A 23125-nucleotide genomic window follows, 5' to 3' on the forward strand; every position below is an offset into this window, starting at 1 on the left:
ACAGCATAGTTTTTGTATATATTTACAGTAAGGCAGTAAGATTATCAATTATTAATTTGTCAAATAATATACGCATAGTGTTTTTAACCATGGATGCATCATATCAATCACTACAATGAATGAAAAGATGTGTTTACCTGCTTTAAAATAGCAAAAGAAAGAAAAAAACTGATTGTCCATAAAGGGTTAAAGTCGTCGTTGATCTCTCTGTCAGTTCTGACAGTTGGGAAAACTTTTGTTTCTTCTCTAGTATGTAAATTGACCCTCCGATTCAGCGAGCCTATTGGCTACGAGTCCGAGTCAATTTCGTTTTTCAAACCTGACGTCAGGACGGCTATAAAACTCAGCATTGCTTTTATACTCTCATGCTCGGTGATCCTTTAAAAACTCTAGAACAAGCCCGGAGTACTTTTTTTTTCCTCCTCCCCCAGCCAAGCATCCATTTGCCAATCACATACATGTTACGGTCTTCGTTTCAACAAAACTATTGAACAAAAAAAAAAAGAAAAAGAAAGAGAGAGAAAGCCATGCAGTGTTAAATGTCCGCGACTCAAACGCGTCGACAACACTCGCGTACAAAGAGAGAGGAACTGGAGACGCGCGCGCTCCTGCGTCTGTGCGCGAGAGGCGAAACGCGTCAGTTTAAAACATAAATCGGCGCTCGCGAACCCTTTTCTTTGCTTTTGAAGAATTAAATAAAGAAATCACGCTGGCTCACGCCGTCTCGAACCCGACCACTCTGACAGCTGCTCTTCACCCCCTTTGGAGGACTGTCAACAGCAAAAGGATGGCATCAGAACTGGCAATGAGCAGCTCCGACCTGCCCACCAGTCCCCTGGCCATGGAATATGTTAATGACTTCGATCTGATGAAGTTTGAAGTGAAAAAGGAGCCGGTGGAGCCCGATCGCAGCATCAGCCAGTGCAGTCGCCTGATCGCCGGGGGATCCCTGTCTTCCACCCCGATGAGCACGCCTTGCAGCTCGGTTCCCCCTTCCCCAAGCTTCTCGGCGCCCAGCCCGGGCTCCGGGAGCGAGCAGAAGGCGCACCTGGAGGATTTCTACTGGATGACCGGCTACCAACAGCAGCTCAACCCGGAGGCTTTGGGCTTCAGCCCGGAGGACGCCGTGGAGGCGCTGATCAACAGCAGTCACCAGCTCCAGGGCTTCGACGGCTATGCGAGGAGCCAGCAGTTCAGCAGCAGCGGCGCCGGGCCGGGAGGCGCCATGGCCGGGGAGGAGATGGGATCGGCCGCCGCGGTGGTGTCCGCGGTCATCGCCGCCGCCGCGGCGCAGAACAACGCGCCGCACCACCATCACCACCACCACCACCACCCGGGCGCGCACCACCCGACGCCCGGCGTGCCGTCCAGCGGCAACCCGCTCAGCCACCCGCACATGCACCTGGACGATCGCTTCTCGGACGAGCAGCTGGTGAGCATGTCCGTGCGCGAGCTCAACCGGCAGCTCCGGGGGGTCAGCAAAGAGGAGGTCATCCGGCTCAAACAGAAGAGGAGAACCCTCAAAAACAGAGGCTATGCCCAGTCGTGTCGCTACAAGCGGGTGCAGCAGAGGCACGTGCTGGAGGGCGAGAAGACCCAGCTGATCCAGCAGGTGGACCACCTCAAGCAGGAGATCTCCAGACTGATGCGCGAGCGGGACGCGTACAAGGAGAAATACGAGAAGCTCATCAGCAGCGGCTTCCGAGAAAACGGCTCGAGCAGCGACAACAACCCGTCGTCCCCGGAGTTTTTCATGTGAGTCTATCGGCACTTGTGCACAAAAGTTTCGCACGCGCTTGATTCTGGCTGATTGGGCGCGCGCGGGGCACTAACTTTTGTTTTTGCGCAAAATTTAGTTACGCTAAACGTAATCCAATTATGAAGAAATCGAGCTTTAGCGTTTAGCCTTTTTAATGGACAATATAGGACATTTTCCATTTTTGTTTTTCTGTTGAAACTGCAATATGTCAACGTTTTATTTCATATTTTCCATGTTGTCCCATACCTCGTCTTGCGTAACTTTTAAGTTCACATTTTTTTTTGTAAAGTTCAAGTGGCACATGCTGGCTCCATGAGTGCACGAGCACAGACTGCGCGAGGCTACATTCCGTGTTGTTGTGCAGAAGTCTTTTTAAATGTATTTATTTGTGTATCAGACGCGACACACACACACACACACACATGCTGGTCATGTTGGCTGTTTCACCTGAACGAACTGAACTGATTACACTCATTTTCTCATTGTCTGGTCTTGTCCACTTTTTTGCGACTCGGAACAAAAAAGTGTGTGGCATCTTTCCATCCCCTACATGAAACATGTCATTTTTGTACTCCACTTGCAGCGATGATTCTGTATGATTATCCCTTTTGTTGTTGTTGTTGTTGTTGGATGAAGTGACATTATTTCTTAAATCGAACCGAAACAATTGGAGTGGACTGTGGAAAAAAAAAAGATTTTCAATTTGACAAAATATGGGACACAAATGAGCGATTTCAAACTGTAAAATGGACTAAAGTGTTTATAATTATTCTCATTAAAAAGAAGAATATTGTATCAATGATGAATGGAGAGTATGTCTTGGCACGCGCTCTAAATACTGCACTTAAAACCCATAACTATAAATCAAAATATTACATTATAGAATATTGAAATATTTTGGAGCTCTTTGCTTTAAAACATTTGACATTCATCAGGTGGGAAATTAAACCTTTCATAATACCAGCTTATACGTGTGTAGACTAACATGTTTTATTATTTGATATCGATTATTTCACAAAGTCATAGTTCATCAATAAATGTTAAAGATGTAAAATCAAATGTCCTCGTGTTATTTATTAGGGCATACGCCTAAAATGTGTGAATATATTTAAATCACATGCTGATCTGGAAATAAAAGAAACATTTTTAATTTTTAATGTCTGAGGAAAGTTGACAATTTCACTTGTTGCCGCGTGACTTTTCGCTCGAGCTTCCAGAGGAATATATTCTCTTATTAAAGCGCATTTCCTTCATTTTTAATTCAATTAAAAATATACATTTTAAAGATACCATTATTTGTATTTGAAAGAGGTCAACATAACATTGTATGCAGCAACATTTCCTGAAAAAGGCGATAAGCTTCTTTGCACGCGCTGTTTCATTAATTCACCGAAGACAGATTCGATATATTAAACATTTTCATTTATAAAACCAAATCGTGTTTTAAGTATCAATTTATTTTTTGAAAAATTAACACTTAATTTTTAGGGGTAGAAAATACTTTCCTCCCCTCTTTTCCGTGATTTTAAATGTCTTTCGCTCCAGCCTGCAGTTTACACTCGTCTTATCATCACACTATCAGATTAGTTTCTGCCCGTGTTAATCATTAATTTAGGGAGAGTTTATACTTGCTTAAACTGTCATTTCAATAACTGGAATATACCACAAAAGACATCATGATTTTGATCAACAGATTCGCCTGACTAGATTTAAAATAGACTGTAAACTCGATCAATCATGAGGATTATGACTCACTATTAACAATTAATAACCCCTTTTCTACCTCTCACCCTTGATACCAGTCAGGTCCTAGTTATCAGTTTGCTTAGAGTTCACCAAAAATAGAGGTTGTGTTTTATATTCAAAATCGAAAAGCTTATGATTTTACATTTACATACATCATAACCTCGACTTGTAGCCTATAGCATTCTTCCTCTCATGCCATCACTATTATCAGCCCCATAATAATTAGAGGAGTCTCAAGCTCTCTCTCTCTCTCATTGTCACAGCAAACAGGATGTGGGCGCACAGCTGGAAAGAAAGTGTGTGTGGGACGTCTGAATTTAGGGCGTTTGGTGAAAAGGTAGTGCTCATCAGCACAATGATCACTTGAATGTGAAACGGATGACGCACAGACCCTTACACACACGGACTCGCTCACATGACAGGCTCAGGGAACAGGCCGTGGAAACACACCATTAACACACTGGTTTCTGCTCCTCTGGTGATGAATCAGTGCTGGTTTCCCCATCTGAGGCTGCGTTTGACGGGCTGTACTTGTTTGATGAGGTCAAAATGCAGAACCAGTTAATGACATCAACTGAGAACTGTAGATACACACTGTTTTAAACAAAGTACAGATAATTATAAAATTAAATACATAATATAGACACGTTATCTACGGCTTTTTAGCCAGAGGATATTTTTTTGTTTGATTTTTGGTCACAGAATATGACACTTTTGGTGTGTCTTTAGAAAACTACAATATTTGTACACAAATTCAAATGTGCAATTTTAACGTCATGCATTGCAAATTGATCACATGAATTTGTCTGTGCAAATTGGATTAAATGTGCGGCTAATATGGTACCGATCCCTGTTTCAAACTCTCAGTTGATCTTGGTTTTCAGACAGCAGTGTATTATCAGACACAATCAAACATGTAATGCTGAACTGAGACAGAGCATCCTGTTGAGCAGCTTCTGATGAAACGCCACATTACCACGTCCCAAAACACGTCTCTCAGCTGGTGAATGAACACAGTGGATTTAATAACACACAGCGTGTGTATCTTCACACCATAACCGACCCGCATCACCAAAACACAGGCACAGCTATCCATGCATACACAGAACACACACACACACACATGCACAGAAACACAGACAGAAACACAAACGCATGCACGGAAACACACACACACAGAAACACACACACACACACACAGAAACACAAATACATGCATGCACAGAAATACACACACATGGACAGAAACACAAACGGATGCACAGATACACACATACACACACACACACACACACACACACACACACACACACGGACAGAAACAAATACATGCACAGAAATACACACACACACACGGAGAGAAACACAAACGCATGCACAAACACACACACACACACACACACACACTGACAGAAACACAAACGGATGCACAGATACACACACACACACACACACACGGACAGAAACAAATACATGCACAGAAATACACACACACACACGGAGAGAAACACAAACGCATGCACAAACAAACACACACACACACACACACACACACGGACAGAAAAAATACATGCACAGAAATACACACACACACGGACAGAAACACAAACGGATGCACAAACACACACACACACACACGGACAGAAACACAAACGCATGCACAAACACACACACACACACACGGACAGAAAAAATACAGGCAAAGAAATACACACACACACGGAGAGAAACACAATGCATGCACAAACACACACACACACGGACAGAAACACAAACGGATGCACAAACACACACACACACACACACACACACACGGACAGAAACACAAACGCATGCACAAACACACACACACACACACACACACACGGACAGAAACACAAACGGATGCACACACACACACACACACACACACACACACACACACACACACACACACACAGACAGACAGAAACAAATACATGCACAGAAATACACACACACACACGAAGAGAAACACAAACTCATGCACAAAAACACACACACACACACACACACACAGACACACATAGACAGAAACACAAACGCATGCACAGAAACACACACACACACACGGACAGAAAAAATACATGCACAGAAATACACACACACACGGAGAGAAACACAAACACACACACACACACACACGGACAGAAAAAATACATGCACAGAAATACACACACACACGGACAGAAACACAAACGGATGCACAAACACACACACACACACACACACACACACACACGGACAGAAACACAAACGCATGCACAAACACACACACACACACACACACACACACACACACACACACACGGACAGAAAAAATACAGGCAAAGAAATACACACACACACACGGAGAGAAACACAATGCATGCACAAACACACACACACACACACGGACAGAAACACAAACGGATGCACAAACACACACACACACACACACACACACACGGACAGAAACACAAACGCATGCACAAACACACACACACACACACACACACACACACGGACAGAAACACAAACGGATGCACACACACACACACACAGACAGAAACAAATACATGCGCAGAAATACACACACACACACACGAAGAGAAACACAAACTCATGCACAAAAACACACACACACACACACACACACAGACACACATAGACAGAAACACAAACGCATGCACAGAAACACACACACACACACACATACACAGACAGACAGAATCACAAATACATACACAGAAACACACACACACACACACACACGGACAGAAACACAAAAGCGTGCACAGAAACACACACACACACACACACACACACACACATGCATGCATGCATTGAAAGGAATGCACACACACACACACCCTGTGGTTCCACTTAATTGAATCAGTGTGTATCGACACCCCGTGTGCCCTGATCAGTGTGTGTGTGTGTGTGATTAGGTTATTACAGATCATATAGTTGTCTTCTGTCACAGTATTAGTCTTCGCACCCGAGGTCAACAACAGGAAGTCAGCGTTCAGCTCGCGCATATTGACATCTCCATCATTTCCATACGCGCGTCACAGGCTAATGTCAGTAATGGTATCAGACGCCGCGTCTGCAGGGAGAGTGTGTGTGTGTGTGTGTGTGTGTGTGTGTGAGCTGGGCAGGCTTTCTTCGGGAGCGCCAGTGTTTTCAACATGACGGCTCGTGGAGCGCAGCGTCAACAACGAGTCCGCCGGGCTGGCTAAATCATGAGCAATGCATTGTGGGAAATCTATTTAAGAGGCTAACTAATCTGGAATAAAGTAGCGGTTAAACTTTACATAAGGTTAACATTAAACATGAGCAAATCTTACAATATTCATCTTTGACATTGTTAATTAATTAAAATGCAGCTGTTGTTCATGTTCACAGTTTAATAACACATTAACTAAGATTAGTAAATACTGTAGAAGTATTGTTCATGCTTAGCCCCAAAGTTGTTCCCAAAGTAGCTAGTTATCGCAACTCCATTATTTTATACTAATATAACTGATAATCAAGGCCATGTCTTATCGAACAAATGAAAAAAAAAGTTAATAATAATAATAATAATAATAATTAGCATAATTTCAAATGACATTTCTATCTATTTGTCTTTTCCCGGCACGTCTCATCTCTCCACGCTAAACATTTCCATTTAGAGTGATTTAGGAGTGTGTGTCCTGCGCGTGCGTCCATCATCCGCGACCCGCGTGCCTCTGTAAACCCCACTCAGAAAACACACTCATTTACCTTCCAGTGGATGTGTGTGTGTGGATCATGTCGTGTGTGTGTGTGTGAGCTCAACCAGAGTCAAACAAGGGCTGTCAAACGATTAATCACGATTAATCGCATCCAAAATAAAAGTTTGTGTTTACATCAAATATTTTGGTGCACTGTGTATAATTATTTTATATATAAATAAATAAACACACATGCTTGTATATATTTAAGAAATATTTTAATGTATATACTGTACATAGATTTATATACAATTTATATTATATATAAATATAAATATTTTATATATAAATAATATTTTTTTCTTAAATATTCATGCATGTGTGTGTATTTTTATATTTATATATAAAATAATTATACACAGTGCACCCACATATATTATGGAAACACAAACTTTTATTTTGGATGCGATTAATCGCGATTAATCGTTTAAAATAAGGTTCATTCGTTATCGTATTAATTAATCAATATTAATCAACATGAGCAATGCGTGTGTTACAGTGTTTATTAATCTTTGTTAATATTATCCAGTGTTTGTTCATGTTCACAGTGCATTAACTGATGTTAACCAACACAACCTTTGATTTTCATAATGTTTTAGTAAATGCTGAAATTATTATTAGCTAATATTAATAAGTGCTGTAGTGTTGTTCATTGTAAAGTGTTCCTGAAATCCGCAATGCTCAGCTTGAGTCTTATTTCTCAGTGAAAAACACAAAAGGAGAGATTTAGCAGAAGGTTCGAGCCGCTCGTTTACCAATGAAACGTTGGTTATTACGAAAAATATAGTGGTCTTCTGTCACAATATAGTCTTTTGCATCCAAAGTCAAGAATATGAAATCATTTACGTCCCACAGAATTACATTATTTTCATCATTATTTTAATTTTTTGGGTAACACTTTACAATAAGGTTCATATATTTTCAAGATTTGTTATCACAACATATTTTCTTTTGTCAAATCAACTTTATAATAATTTATTTAGTTGAGATAACTTATTATTTTGAGTTTCTGATGATTAAATTAATCTCCTTCATTGTATTAACTCACTTTTTCCAGTTCAATCAACTTAAAGTTTTAAGGCAACCAGGTTACTTACTTTTTTAAGTTAAACCATCAATATTTTTTACAGTGTACTGTTAGTTAATAAAAATCCAGCTGTTCTTTGTTTGTTCAGGTTCACAGTGCATTCACTAATGTTAACAATATTATAACAAAAATTAGTGAATGTTTGTATATGTGCAGTTCATTATAAGTTAATGTTAACTAATGAACCTTATTGTAAAGTCTACCATTTATTATTGTAGTATTATATATTTAAGTTTCACATTTCTGATGAACTATATGTTCGCAGTGTCTAAAGCATGGCTGATGACCGTAGTCTCTGTGTCTTATAAAGCGGGTGCTCAGTGGACTCAGCACAGACTAAAGTCTATCAAAACATTTATTTATTTTAGATATTTCACCGTGCAAAAAGTGCAAAGTGAATTAAACACAACTTATCTTCAGCATAACCCTTTCCTTGACAAATAACAAAGTCGTATAAAGCCAAAACAGCTTATGTAATGTTTGCATGAACTATCCCGTTAATTGAAGAAGTATGAAAGAGTTTAAGGAAGAGACCATAGACGAGTGTGTGTGTGTGTGTGTGTGTTTTGGCCTTGTGCCCATCCTGTGTTATACTTGCATCTCAATGAAGCTGGCAAGGTGATTTACTGGCAAGGTGTCTGGACTGCAGTCTCTCTCTCTCTCTCTCTTTAACCAGCGAGTCAAAGCGACATTGATCTCTCAGCCAGGCAAGGTGACCTACAGAGCTCCACTTCCCAAGCCTTTCTGTCCTCGTCTTCATCTCTGCGCCTCTCAGTGGCGGGTCGCGACCCCGGCGAGTGATGTCATGTCCTGTGGCAGAGAGCACAGCAGTGAGGGGAATATGAAAACTGAAGCGAGTCCTTGAGCTGCTCTGTGCCAGTCGTATCAATAACGCGCTTCACAATGTCCCGTGTCAACACTCGACCGCGCTTGCTTTGCTTTTGAAGCTCAGTTAGCTCTATCCTAAAGGGAAAGCAGTTTTGTCACTCGAAACGTTTCTGTCTCTCTGTCTTTTAAAGTCTGCATGAAACAGAAGTTGTGCTCTTCTTCTCTATTGTGCTGGAAACCGCTTCTCAAACAAGAACAAATGTGGGCGGGGCTTGATTGTGTCCGTGGGGAATTGATTAGATGGTTGTGGTTTGCTATTGGTGGATTGAATGTGAGTGACAGGCCATAGCCCCGCCCTCATCATCAGAAGAGATTCTGATTCGAGATTACTGAGGTATGGATAATGATGTGCACAGATAAATCATTTATAAGCACTTGATTAATCGCGATTAATCGCATCCAAAACAAAAGTTTGTGTTTACATAATATATGTGGGTGCACAAAAAATATATGATTTATATATAAAATATTTATATTTATAGATAATATAAATTATATATAAATCTGTATGAAAACATTTCTTAAATATATACAAGCATGTGTGTGTATTTATATATATATATATATATATATATATATATAAAATAAGTATACACAGTGCACCCAAATATTTTATATAAAGACAAACTTTTATTTTGGATGCAATTAATCACGATTAGTCATTTGACAGCCCTAAAAAATATTAATAATAATTTCATGCACTGCTTTTGATGAAACCGAGAAGGGTCTTAGCACTTGCTGTTCTCATTTGTAAGTCGCTTTGGATAAAAGTGAAATGAATAGCCTACATGTAAATGTAATATACAGCAATATTCCAAAAATAATCCATTTTGATTTCATGCTGACTTTAATGATTTTTTTCTTCGATTGAATATAAAAACAGCAAAATATCCAGCAATTTAAAGCAATATAAAATGAATAGTAGCCTAACAGGGGTGGACAAACGTCCATTTACCAGTGGAAGTAAAACACCGTTTTGTTATGCTGTGGAATTATAGTAAATAGCCTACTATTTTCCTAGATTAAAACAAATGCAGACATGAACGCCCTCTAAGGTCAATGAGCTCATAATCACAACAGAAGTAGGACATTTACGATAGCACGCTAAAATGGCAGGATTGCTTCAGCATGTTATGCTGGTTTTTGTTGTGTATAGTGAAGGTGGTGCGTTTTATTCAATTGAAAGAAGATAACCTTAGCGCCACTCAGGGGCCTCATGTATAAAACTTTGCGTAGATTTCATCCTTAAAGTGTGCGTACGCACATAAGGCAGAATTTGCGTGCGCACAAAAGTTTTCAGATTTATAAAAGCGTTCGTACGCCAGAAGCTGCGCAGAATTCACTTTATAAATCCCAGTCAGCGGGAGATTATGCGCACGTGCGTCTCCTCCCCGAAATAACCATATATGGAGATTACAACGCCTATAGTTTAAATATGCATATCCTCATCTGCATATCATTTGCATATGATTATTCATCCACGTGATACCAAGTTTAACGGTACAAGACGTTAGGAAAATATGAAATGTGGATGTGCCGTCACATTACAAACATAATTTTTTTTAGTAGCCTATAGCATTGCCTTGTTTTTGAATGAATAAATCAAATAGTGTTAAATACATTTCAGTGAAAGTTTTTCTCAATCTTTTCCACTGGCCAAATAGTATTTTTTAATTGATTTATGTTTTAATGGAAACAGATAGGCATGGTTGTGCATTATTTGCACCAAACAATTTTCTCAGACAATATGCTATTATCATGATTAGCAATTATCTCTAGTTAAAACATTAAAACACAGCACGCCAGAATAAAAGTGTTCAAAAGCATTGCATCCACAACAAATATGTCTATTTCTATTTATTGAATATAATATTTTGTAACTTTTCAGTAATGATTTCATTTTCATTACGTATAGTTTAAGTGTTTAACTCCATTAATGAGAATGGCATAATCTAAACGTTTATATCAGAAGTACATAGTTTAAATTATTCTTTTATCTATTTAAACTGTTATTGAGAACATGCACTCTATTTATGATTTGGACTCATGATGAAGATTTACGGTTTTACTCCATCTGCCGTTAGATTTATTAGCCTATATGTGCGTCAGTTTCACTAAACGACCCAACGCGCGCGCTGGCGCGGTCATTTAAGAAGGGATGGATCTTTGCTTCAAGTGATGATATAGGTTTGTGAAATTATTTTTGAATTATATTTCTGTAGATGTATAATTTTCTTTAGATTCTCTAATAGTGAGCAAAAAGACATTTGACTCCAGCTCACCATCGGTGTCGCCAAAACGAGTGCGTACGGTGCGCACTTATACGCCAAGTTTATTTTTTATAAATCGCGATATGCACGTGGAAAAATGCGTACGCATATTTCTATGGCCATTTTGTGCGTACGCAACGTTTATACATCAGGCCCCAGAACCGAGCTGCAACGACACGTTAACCAACGTAATGACGCCAATCACGCCATGTCTACAGTTTTGGTCATGGTTTTGGCGCTTTTTACACGACGTTTCAATTTGAAATTGAAAGTGCCGCGAAACATACAGGGATGCGTTATTATAACGCAGAAATGTCGCCACAGCAAGTTTTTTTCCGCTTTTGAGGGAGGAAAAAGAAAAGAAAATTCTCATTAATTTATGACTCAAATATTGTTCAATATTATTTTCAATAGGCTATTATTAACTCCACCCGCGCGCGTGAACGGCAGGGTTTGGGCGAGTTCGTTTAAAGGGCGTTTAGCCTCTCTGTAAAGCTGTTATCACTGAATTAAACTGTTCACTTCCTGAGGTAGAGATGTACAGGACAGATGTTATCGTGTGCTCTCTAAACTTTCTGGAGATATTTTAGAGGTGTGCGGTGGCGTGAGGTCAAAGTTCACCAGCCTGTCCCGCAGTGATTACAGAGCAGAGTGAATGGTGTGTGTGAAGTGAACTGGGTCGAGGGATTTAGGGTCAGTCTGTAGGGAACAACTACTTTAAAGTGTATGAGAAGGTCAAGTGTGTGTTAACTGTGTCTGTCGAATCTTTATGCTTATTTTATAGAATTATAGTAATTATTTTTGTTATCTCTCTTTCTTTTGCAAATTTTGTTCATCATGGAAGGACATCACGGAAGTTTCTACACCTGTGATACGACTTCTGACCCCTGCCCTTTGCCCCTGCAGTCTGAGGTAAGACCCAGGATTTTGATTTTGACTAGAGGAAAATAATCACTCCCTTTCTGAATATAATAGTATATATGTCTACAAATATACTGTTATACTAGTATTATAATAGTGGATACATGATATTAGACAAAATCTTTTCTGCAGTTTCAGAAATTGAACATCGTGTTGTTTAAAAAGTACTACTTGAAGGCTACTTGAAACATGATTCACAATTAAAATATACATAGTACTGAACCCATTGTGCATATTTGTATCTTAATGTATGTGGTTTTAATAAGTGGTATTCCAATACGGATTATTCCCACGTTTGATAGTGCATTATCGTTTGTTTTGTGGTTATCAGTGAAAACCCTGTGTGTATTACTCTCTCGCAGTCATATTCTCATATATACAGTAGCTTATGTGTTTATATATCATGTATTTAGCATGAGACGGTCAGCATTTACTGACTAACAGGCATGGTGGAAAGAAAGGAAGGTTATTTTCTGATGTTTGGAGGTTTGTTGACGGACGTCTGCGAGTTTATTCAGTGTGTGTGTGAATGGTTTGTTTTCAGGTATAGCGGAGTGTTATTGATCTTGTCACTGGTTTTCCCAACATACAGTAAACCGAGAAACTGTCCTGCCTCATATAATGTGAAACCCTGAGGCTCATAAACTGGCCAGAGCTGCTTTTGCTTTAAATCTGCTGCTGAATATGATTTATATGAGGTTTATTTGAAAGATTAGGTGAAGTTATGGTACTTTACTAGACGAACCTGTGTGTGTGTGTGTGTGTGTGTGTGGGCTTGTTCTAGTTAGCTGAGGGTGAATCTGATAGGACAGTATTGATGTTGTGTGTTGATTCTCCAGCATTAAACCGCAGATATCCGGTGCAGTGTCACACACAGGTGAGGTCATGATCGAGGCACAGGAAACAAACGCCCGTTTGTCTTCATTTCGAGAACGGAGATGCTTTCTTTAGTCTCATCTCATCGCTGGGATGTTGAAAGTGATTTTGTTTTTGGTACTTGATTTTGCGACTGCACTTCAAATCCCTTGTCTATCCTCATCCTGTCCGCTACTACAGTAAATGTGTGTGTGTGTTGAATGTAACCAAAGCCAGAACGGATATGAGCTATATTTAGCAGCAGCTCCTCCTGAAGACACTGGTGTGGATAAAAATAAGGCAGACTTGAGCCGTTCCTGTCCTGCTGTCATCCGGCTGAGCTCCGGCTCGGCTCCGGCCTGGGACCCGCAGCACACGTGTCACAGGGAGACTTCTCTGTGCTGTGTGTTTTAGGACGTTTGAACATCTCTTCATTCGGTGTCTTTATATTTATGAGATTATTAATGCTGTTTTTGTTGGATTTCACTGATCAAAGCGCATAATTTCCACCAAAACGCAGCAGTCAAAATCATTAATGCTTCCTGTAGCCTGCAGCATCTCTCTCTCTGGCTGTGGTGTTTTACGTCTGGCGTTTAATTGAACATTAATACACACTCTAAGACTTGTTTTGGGCTCAGTATCTTTTTATAGATGTGTATATGTATAGACACTGATGGATGGATGGATGGATGTCAGGGTGGAGGAAGATCCTCATCACACACACTTTCAGTCGTTTTTCACTCCATAATTTAGATGAAAAAAGTTGTTTTGTGTGGAAGAACTAACATGCGGGATGTCATTTTGTTGTCATATGGCGAGAAAAGCACAAAATCCTAGCAAACAATGTGTCAAGATCATTGAGTCTTTAAAATATCAGTTAATTTGGCTTGTGTGTGTGTGTGTGTGTGTGTGTGAGAGAGAGAGTCAAGGGATCATTAGTTTGACTGGTATAATCTCAGCGCTGGTCAGTTGATCTCGTCGTCTCCTTCAGACTTTGAGGATGTGTGTGTGTGTGTGTGAGAGTGTATTTCCCCGGGCCGCAGGAACAGTGCGCCTCTTCGACTCCTTGTTATCTTGATAAATAACTTCTGTGGGCAGAAAGTGCTGAATTTTAGCTTTCGATGTCTATTTTCTGCCGGCTGACATTAATTTTGCGAGCTCCGCGGGAACTAACTATCATAAATAAATAAATAAATAAATAAATAAGGGAATAGCAGGTCTGAGGCAGGAACACGCATGCGTTCACACCGCGGATCTGTGTGTCTTTAACCCGCGCGGGGTGTGTTTGAGCTCGTCATAGACACGCTAGCATCATCGTAGCACACATGTATGTTTAACATCTTCAAATACTAACAGCTTTAAACTCATTTTTGTTTCCTTATTTTTTTAGATCAATCTAATCTGAAATTGACTGATTGACTGATACATTTACAGTTCTTGTATTTTAAATACACTAAATTGCAATTTCATCATTAATGTGTAACATTTAAATACATGACACGTTTCAATAGATTAATGGCATTAAACGTATATTTTACTGTACACTTTAGCCATATGTCAAACATAATAAGTCATTATGAAATTTAGTAATGAACTAATTCAATTCTCAATTTTAAATAATTGCATTTCATATAAATTTAATCGAATACATTTTAATTTAATTGCAATTAACATGCAATTAAGTGTCTGAAAACAGTTCATTCAGTTCGTACTCAAGTCTATTTTTTTATGACGAGCTCAATCTAATCTGAAATTGACTGATTGATTAATCAATGAACTAATTCTTAGACTGAACATCTTTTAGTGATTAATGCATCTCAAATCTATATCTGATCTCTATATCTATAAACATTGACTTTAAATGTATGGATATAAGAAAAAATGCAGTACCTAAAATAAACATGAACTCCAATAAAATAAAATATAACAACATTTAAACTTGTTGAAGTACTAAAATAATAAAAGACTAAATAATATATAAAACTGTATACATTTATTTAACAACAAAACTAATAAAAATGAGAGAGACAACAATGAAACTATAAAAACTTTCTAAAAACTATAATCGTATTTTGATGATACTAAAATATCACAGATAGGATAGCGATTATGTATATAATGAGATAATTCACATTTTTAATTCACACTTCATAATTGATTGTGGTTCTATTCTCAATTGTTTTCAAAAAACAAATGAACTTGTTGATAGTAATACAATTCATACGGTAATGGATTGCTGAACATATTCTCAGGCTCAAAAGCTGTATTTTGATTGTGATCTTGAAACGGTTTCCACATTTACAGACTCTCTGAATGCGTTGTGATGCAGTGAGAGTCTGTCAGTATGGCTAGCTTTTCGAAACGCGATAGCCGCGCTGGCTCCGGCTGTAAGTGCTTCTTTAAATTTTCATGTCAGGAAGTGCAACGGAGCCGTTACGAGGAGCGAGGGGCTCGTGAGCGCCGTGTAAAGCACGGTTAAAGTGTTTTACAGGTATTTTAAAGGCTTGTTGCAGTGGGGCCTGCGTTCACTGTCGCTGGACCTTATTTTCAGCAGATGGGCCTAACTCTCCCAGAATGCACCACGGCTCACATGCACTGGCTACATTGCGGTCGGCCTGACATACAGATCATGAATTTCACACTTCTGGAGGTTATTATCGCCAGGAAACATTAGGCAACAACAAATAGTTGATTTCTGTGATTAGATTCAGGTATTTTAGGGATTCTCCACATGCAGTGCATTCTGGGATTGCCTTTTCTGATTTAAAATGCCTTGGGAAATGAAGTGTGCTTGTGAACTTCAGATCTTAGTATGAAAAGTATATTTACAAAAACTGCAGGTAATATAAGTAATAATATTAATATAAAAGGCCACTTTAGTCCTCTTTCATGACTGTTTCTGAACATACTTAAGTAGACTTTTCAAAAGTTTTAATTTAAAGGACATTTTAAATCATTACGTTTTGATCATTTTTTGATACAAATATTGACATTGAGAACTTTATTATCATTTTTACAGTTCATGTATTTTAAATACACTAAATTGCAATTTCATCTTTAATGTGTAACATGACACGTTTCAATAGATTAATGGCATTAAAAGTATATTTTACTGTACACTTTAGCCATATGTCAAACACAATAAGTCATTGTTAAATTTAGTAATGAACTACTTCAATTCTCAATTTTAAATAATTGCATTTCATATAAATTTAATCGAATACATTTGAATTTAATAGCAATTAACATGCAATTAAGTGTCTGAAAACAGTTCATTCAGTTCGTACTCAAGTCTATTTTTTTTAAATATTATTAATTTCATATTAAGTGTACTTTTTCACAATGACTGGCACACATTATAGGTTTTGATGACCCATTAGTAATTAATTTACTTTTCTACTTACTAAAAGTAAAGGGATTACTCTTAATTATTTAATAACAGTTACTTCTGATACTTCAGCATTAAATACTGTAGACTTTAGACAATTCTGAATAAAATAATAGTGTTATAATAGTTAAAATAATTTAACATCCAAATTTAACGTCTAATGTTAAACTCTGTTTTTAATGTGACGTTCTCTGTTTAATTTCACTCAGAATGAGAGAGTGCTTGTGTTGCTCGAGCGTCATGATGTGGGGTTTATAGTGAAGCAATTAGTCCAGTAGTGTGTGTACACTGGTGAAAATATCATGAGTAAGGGTAGCTTGGCCAGCTCTGGTGTGTGTGTGTGTGTGTGTCGCTCGTGCAGAAGAGCTGGTTACAGCAAGAGAAGTCCTGCTTCCCGACGAGACGAGGCCCACACTCGCGCACACACACAACATCTGATGAATCTGCATATCTGGGGAAAAGCATCAGATACTCCGACTGGGGAAATGAATTACTTGGGATTCGATTTTAATTTAAATTGAGTGATTTTACTGTAGATTTAAAGGTGTGTAAAGAGCTGATCCTGTGAACTATGTGCTATTGTGGAATATACACTCAGAATTGCAAGATAATTTGGAGTTACTTTTTCTTCATTTATTAAAAAATATTAAAAATGAAATTCAGAAATACAATGTCTAGAATTAGGGCTGTGCAAAAATTAATTGCGATTAATCGCATCCAAAATAAAAGTTTGTGTTTACATAAAATATGTGGGTGCACTGTGTATAATTATTTTATATATATACATACACACACAGGTTTGTATATATTAAAAAAAAAAATTAGGGCTGTGCAAAAATTAATTGCGATTAATCGCATCCAAAATAAAAGTCTGTGTTTACATAATATATTTGTGTGTGCTGTATATAATTATTTTGTATATATAAATACAAACACATGCATTTATATATTTAAGAAAATGTGTTATTCATATATAAAATATTTATATTTATATAATATAGATTATGTATTTATAAATATATACAGAATTTAAGCGCAAATAATTCTTAAATATATACATGCATGCATAGGTATTTATATAAACAAAATAATTATATACAGCACACACAAATATATTATGTAAACACAGACTTTTATTTTGGATGCGATTAATCGCAATTAATTTTTGCACAGCCCTAAAAAAATATTATTTATATATAAAATATTTATATTTATATATAAATATAAATTATACATACATCTACATACAGTATATACATGAAAATATTTCTTAAATATATACAAGCATGTGTGTGTGTATTTATATATAAAAAATAATTATACACAGTGCACCCACATATATTATGTAAACACAAACTTTTATTTGGGATGTGATTAATCGCGATTAATCATTTAACAGCCCTATCTAGAATACATGTTTTCTATGATTTTTTTTAAAAAAGAGGCCAACCGATTCATCGGTTTCGCCTATATATATCGGCACCGATAGTTGATTGGTGGAAATATCGTTATCGGCAAAAATTCGATTTTCCGGGTTACGCCGGTTGCGGGAGTGGCTGAGAAGTGCGCGCGTCATTACACAGCAGAGAGACTGCCGTAATTATACAAAGCGAGAGCGCCCTCTAGAGGACACATAACACACTATCACTGGCTGAGGTGTTTACGTCAACACGCGAGACTGCGCCGCAGCACAGAGAATACAGAACACTAAAGTACATATTGCCATATCATTATAAAGTAATTCATTTATTGACTAGATGCTGATTTCGCAGAGAAATAACAGCAGTGCGTTTGAGGAATAACATTAACGGCTACCTCTAGCGATTAAAGCAATGTGACAAAAACACACGCAGACCTGACCCGAATGTTTTATGGCGCAATTGTTTCCGTCTATTTCCATTATTTTATATCGGGCTGGTCACTTTTATGCATCCATTAGCTGACGAAGTTGCTTATTTAAAATTCGTAATGCGATTGCTTTCTCGACATTGATAGCATGCAGCCGACAGAAACGTAAACAAATCAGAAACGCGTTCGATTTAAGATCGTTTTAATCACTACAGTATGTTTTTTATTTTGATTAGATAATAAATAAAGTGAGAGACTATAGGCTATATTATATAAGTAATACAGGTCTTTATTACATTTTAATGGCCATCTTTAAGCACGACTCTTTGGATTTATATGAAATGGTAACACTTTACAATAAGATGCCATTTTTTTAACTAAGGTTAATTCAAGTTGTGGGAGTATTATTGATTGTTTTTATCTGTTATTACCTTAGTTAATGTTCTATGCACTAACATGAATATAAAGGTACAATTGTTTTGCTTCTCATATTAATACATGCAGTAAAAACGTATATTGCATAATGCATATGGTTGATGAAAGCTAGCGAATACACCCTTGTTTACAAATGGGACTTGCAAAGTGTTACCTATGAAATGTACGCATGTTTATAGATTATAGCAAACGAAACCTGTAATATTTTATGTATAGAGTTTTAATATATTCATATTTATATATTCATTTAATTTAACACATTTCAGTTCAGCACTGTTTTATTGTGAGTATTATGTTTGTTTTTTAATCCAGTAACCATTAAAAAAAAATATTGGTTGAATAATCGGTTATCGGCATGTACGGTCAAACCTAAATATCGGTATCGGTCAACCTCTAGTTTAATTAAGTTTAATCATTTCATTAAAAACTAGAGATCGACCGATAGTGGATTTTACCGATACCGATATTTAGGTTTGGCCGTACATGCCGATAACCGATTATTCAACCGATATTTTTTTTTTATGGAGACTGGGTTAAAAAACAAACATAATTTCTCAAATTCTGTTTCCTTTTTTTCCTATGTAAAATATGAAAAAAATATATGTAAAATGAATTCATATATAATTTAATACTTTATATACAGTGTATAAATATATATGTGTATCCTCTGCTGTGACACACACACACACACCTCCACCGCAGCACTCCTCACACTCTCGCCTCACGCTGGGGCTTCAGTGATGTGGACGCCTGACCTCGTGCACACACACCTTTCCTGACCTTTAACCTTCAGTGAAGCTGATAAGCTGACGTGACCGGCTCTGACCTGAGAGAGAGAGAATCTGAATCGTGTGTGTGTGTGTGTGTGTGTGTCAGGAGAGAGCGGGGGAGGAACAGTACAACAGCTCGGCGGCAATTACAATAATTTCAAATTAATATGAGGATTCTGGTGCAAGCTTATCTGCATAGTGGAAGCACTTCCACATCAATCAAAATGCAGTGGTGTATTACCCCCCCCCCCCCCCCACACACACACACACACACACACACTGCCATACATATTCAACGCTGTACACGCTGCTTTCCCCCACAAAGATAACCAGATTTGTACATTTTCTGAAGGAAATATGTTTTACTCCGTGACGCTATAGGCTGTTGCCAGGGGGTTGCTAAGGTGTTGTTTAGAGGTGTGGTTGCACCATTTCCTTTCTTTTCTGCATGTTTGTTGGTCGCACCACATGACTTCAGTTTGGCAAGTAAAGTTTTTCAGACATTAATAAATGAATTAAAATCATGCTCATCACAGATTGTTTGTGTTTATGCCATATGGATACACTTTTTAATGTATGGAAAAAGAAGTGTAATGTTGGAGTGAGCGAATGTTAATCGAGTAATCATGGCGTTGTGAGAGCGATGGAGAGACGCTGAAGTGTTTGGGTGTGTTTTGTTCCACGCAGCGTCTCGTAACCTCAAGTGCCGCCCACTTGAGAATGTCAAACAGAGGAAGGAAAGCGCTTGACGGCGTTTGGCTTTTTGTTCTCGCACACAATCATCATTTCCACTGCGCTCATCACTTTCTGTCCAGATCACACGCCGAAAATAGGGCGGATTAACCAAGCGTCTCCTCCAGCCTCAGTTCCCGTCTCGCCACCGCAAGCGTCACTGAAGTGTGCCAGTGGTCATGTGACGAGGAACTCTTGCTCACACTGAACAAACTCAGTGCTAATCCCATTAATGCAAAATCTGATGCTTTTATTTAACCTGATGGAGGAAACCAGAAACTGACACAGATGATGTTTTACTATCATTTACTATCAATTTTATGTTTATCCAAATTTTATTTATTTTGGATTATGGATTATTATTATTTTTAAATATGTTTTCCTTAAATTGAAATTTACTTAATTTAAATTTACTAATTTAGTTAATTTGTAATGTAAAAAGCATATCTAATTTACTTAAATTATGAAACGTATACAATTTAACATCAAAGTATTAAAAGTTTAACAAAAATTGGCCCCTATGAAAAATGTTTTATTTAATTTTTTATCTCAAGTTCTGTTTCCTTTTTCCCCCCTGGATTCCTATGGTTTATTTTCATTTTATCAATCAAAAAGTATGTCTAAATAATTGAATTATTAAAAACAACAATTGAAAATTTATTTATTTTTTTCATTTCTATGAAACTGTGTTTGTTCCTTAAAATAAGGCAGTTTTAATAATATGTTATTATTATTATTATTATTACATTGAGACGTCGCTAAATTCTACAATAAAACAGTAATATATTTCTGTCACAATATCTTCAAGTTAGGCTCTTGTGTAAGAGCTTTGAGTTTCTGTGTTTGAGAAGACGATGAACCGTGAACATGCGGATGAAGAGGCTCTGGAGATGAAGTTCATGCGTCCATGTCTTCATATAGTGACGTGTGTGATATATGTAATGTGTGATATGTGAAATACTGTTATAGTTTTTATTGTTAGATTTTCTGATTTCATTTTAATTTTAGTTTAAATTTTTGTCATTTTGTTGGGTGTTCTTTTTCTCTCATTTATATTATTATTAATTGAATATTAAATGAAATGTTATTTTTTTATGAAAAATATTTTTTTAGTCATTTTAGTAACTAAATGAAATTCAAGATTCTAACAAGATTTGCTAAAAAACAAATTATCTGAGCCATACAATTCACATTATTATTATTATTATTATTATTATTTACATAAATAATTTTAGGGAAAGAATCCAAGGCGAAGTCGATGCTTAGGTGAAATCTCTCCATGAAATCCCCAGAGCAATGAAAGAGCCTCTTCCTGTGGGTTTGTGCTGTGTGAATCAAAGGCAGCCGCCGCGGGACTGTGTGTGTGTGTGTGTGTGTGTGTGTGTGTGAATCTCTCCGCGAGGACACCTCATTTACAGACACAACATTCTGTGGATAAAGAAGCTTTTTAAACGATTCAACACTCAGTTCCTCAGCGCTGCCTTTCTGACGCAGATCCCCTCATTGTTTCATCCGTTTCTGTACGAGCCAACCGAGGCTCTCCATCTCTCCATCCCTCCATCTCTCCATCTCTCCATCTCTCCATCCCTCCTTCTCTCCATCTCTCCATCCCTCCATCTCTCCATCTCCATCCCTCCATCTCTCCATCTCTCCATCCCTCCATCTCTCCATCCCTCCATCTCTCCATCCCTCCATCTCTCCATCCCTCCATCTCTCCATCCCTCCTTCTCTCCATCTCTCCATCTCTTCATGACTCCATCTCTCCTTCTCCCATCCTTCCCTTCATCTCTCCATCTTTCTTCCCTCCATCTCTCTGTCTCTCCTACCCTCCTTCTCTCCAACACTCATTGTCTCCGTCTCTCCATCCTTCCCTCCATCTTTCCATCTCTCCTTCTCTTCGTCTCTCCTTCCCTCCTTCTCTCCATCCTTCCTTCCATCTCTCCTTCTCTCCATCCTTCCCTCCATCTCCATGACTCTGTCTCTCCATCTCTCCATCTCTCCTTCTCTCCATCCCTCCTTCCCTCCTTCTCTCCATCCTTCCTTCCATCTCTCCTTCTCTCCATCCTTCCCTCCATCTCCATGACTCTGTCTCTCCTTCTCTCCATCTCTCCTTCTCTCCATCCCTCCTTCCCTCCTTCTCTCCATCCTTCCCTCCATCTCCATGACTCTGTCTCTCCTTCTCTCCATCTCTCCTTCTCTCCATCCCTCCTTCTCTCCATCTCTCCATCTCCATGACTCTGTCTCTCATTCTCTCCATCTTATATACCTTCTATCTATCCATCTCTCCTTCCCTCCATCTCTCCGTCAGTCCAAATGAAATGAAATCTGACGGCCCGGTTTGTTAGATTAGCTCTATGATAATCTGAACACACAGCCTCCGATATACCGGGATGAGATTACAGCCACTATAAAACACAGACACACACACACACACACACACACACACACACACTCGTCTCATCCGCTTGACCATTGAGAGACAGTGAAAAGAATCTGCTGCTTATAATAGAGTTTGATTGAGAGTGTTTAATTATAGTCCAGTATTAGATTGCTGATATTGTAGCTCAACTTCCGTTTTCTCCCTTGGTTTTTCTGCTTTTATAATCTATAATTAATATAATTTTGGGTAAAAGTGTCTCCTATATGCATATGTGTAAATGCATATATAATG

The 23125-nt window shown here is 38.1% G+C and overlaps 1 protein-coding gene across 3 annotated transcripts in view; it reads left to right on the forward strand.

The window, feature by feature from the left end:
* The first annotated feature begins 333 nt into the window (after nucleotides 1-333).
* The window catches only part of mafb (MAF bZIP transcription factor b), a 128267-nt gene continuing 105475 nt past the window's right edge, over nucleotides 334-23125 (forward strand). For 2 of the 3 annotated variants that reach the window (XM_039656696.2, XM_089127982.1), the window contains exons 1-2: nucleotides 334-1755; nucleotides 12350-12417. In XM_039656696.2, the coding sequence (XP_039512630.1) occupies nucleotides 788-1755; nucleotides 12350-12377 (996 nt within the window). In that variant the 5' untranslated portion in view covers nucleotides 334-787 and the 3' untranslated portion in view covers nucleotides 12378-12417. Of the gene's footprint in view, nucleotides 2887-12349; nucleotides 12418-23125 lie in introns of those variants that run through there. The other variant, XM_089127983.1, reaches the window with a different exon arrangement.

The sequence above is a fragment of the Pimephales promelas genome, chromosome 25, assembly GCF_988280905.1.
Source record: "Pimephales promelas chromosome 25, fPimPro1.hap1.1, whole genome shotgun sequence".
NCBI classification, from domain to species: Eukaryota; Metazoa; Chordata; class Actinopteri; order Cypriniformes; family Leuciscidae; genus Pimephales; species Pimephales promelas.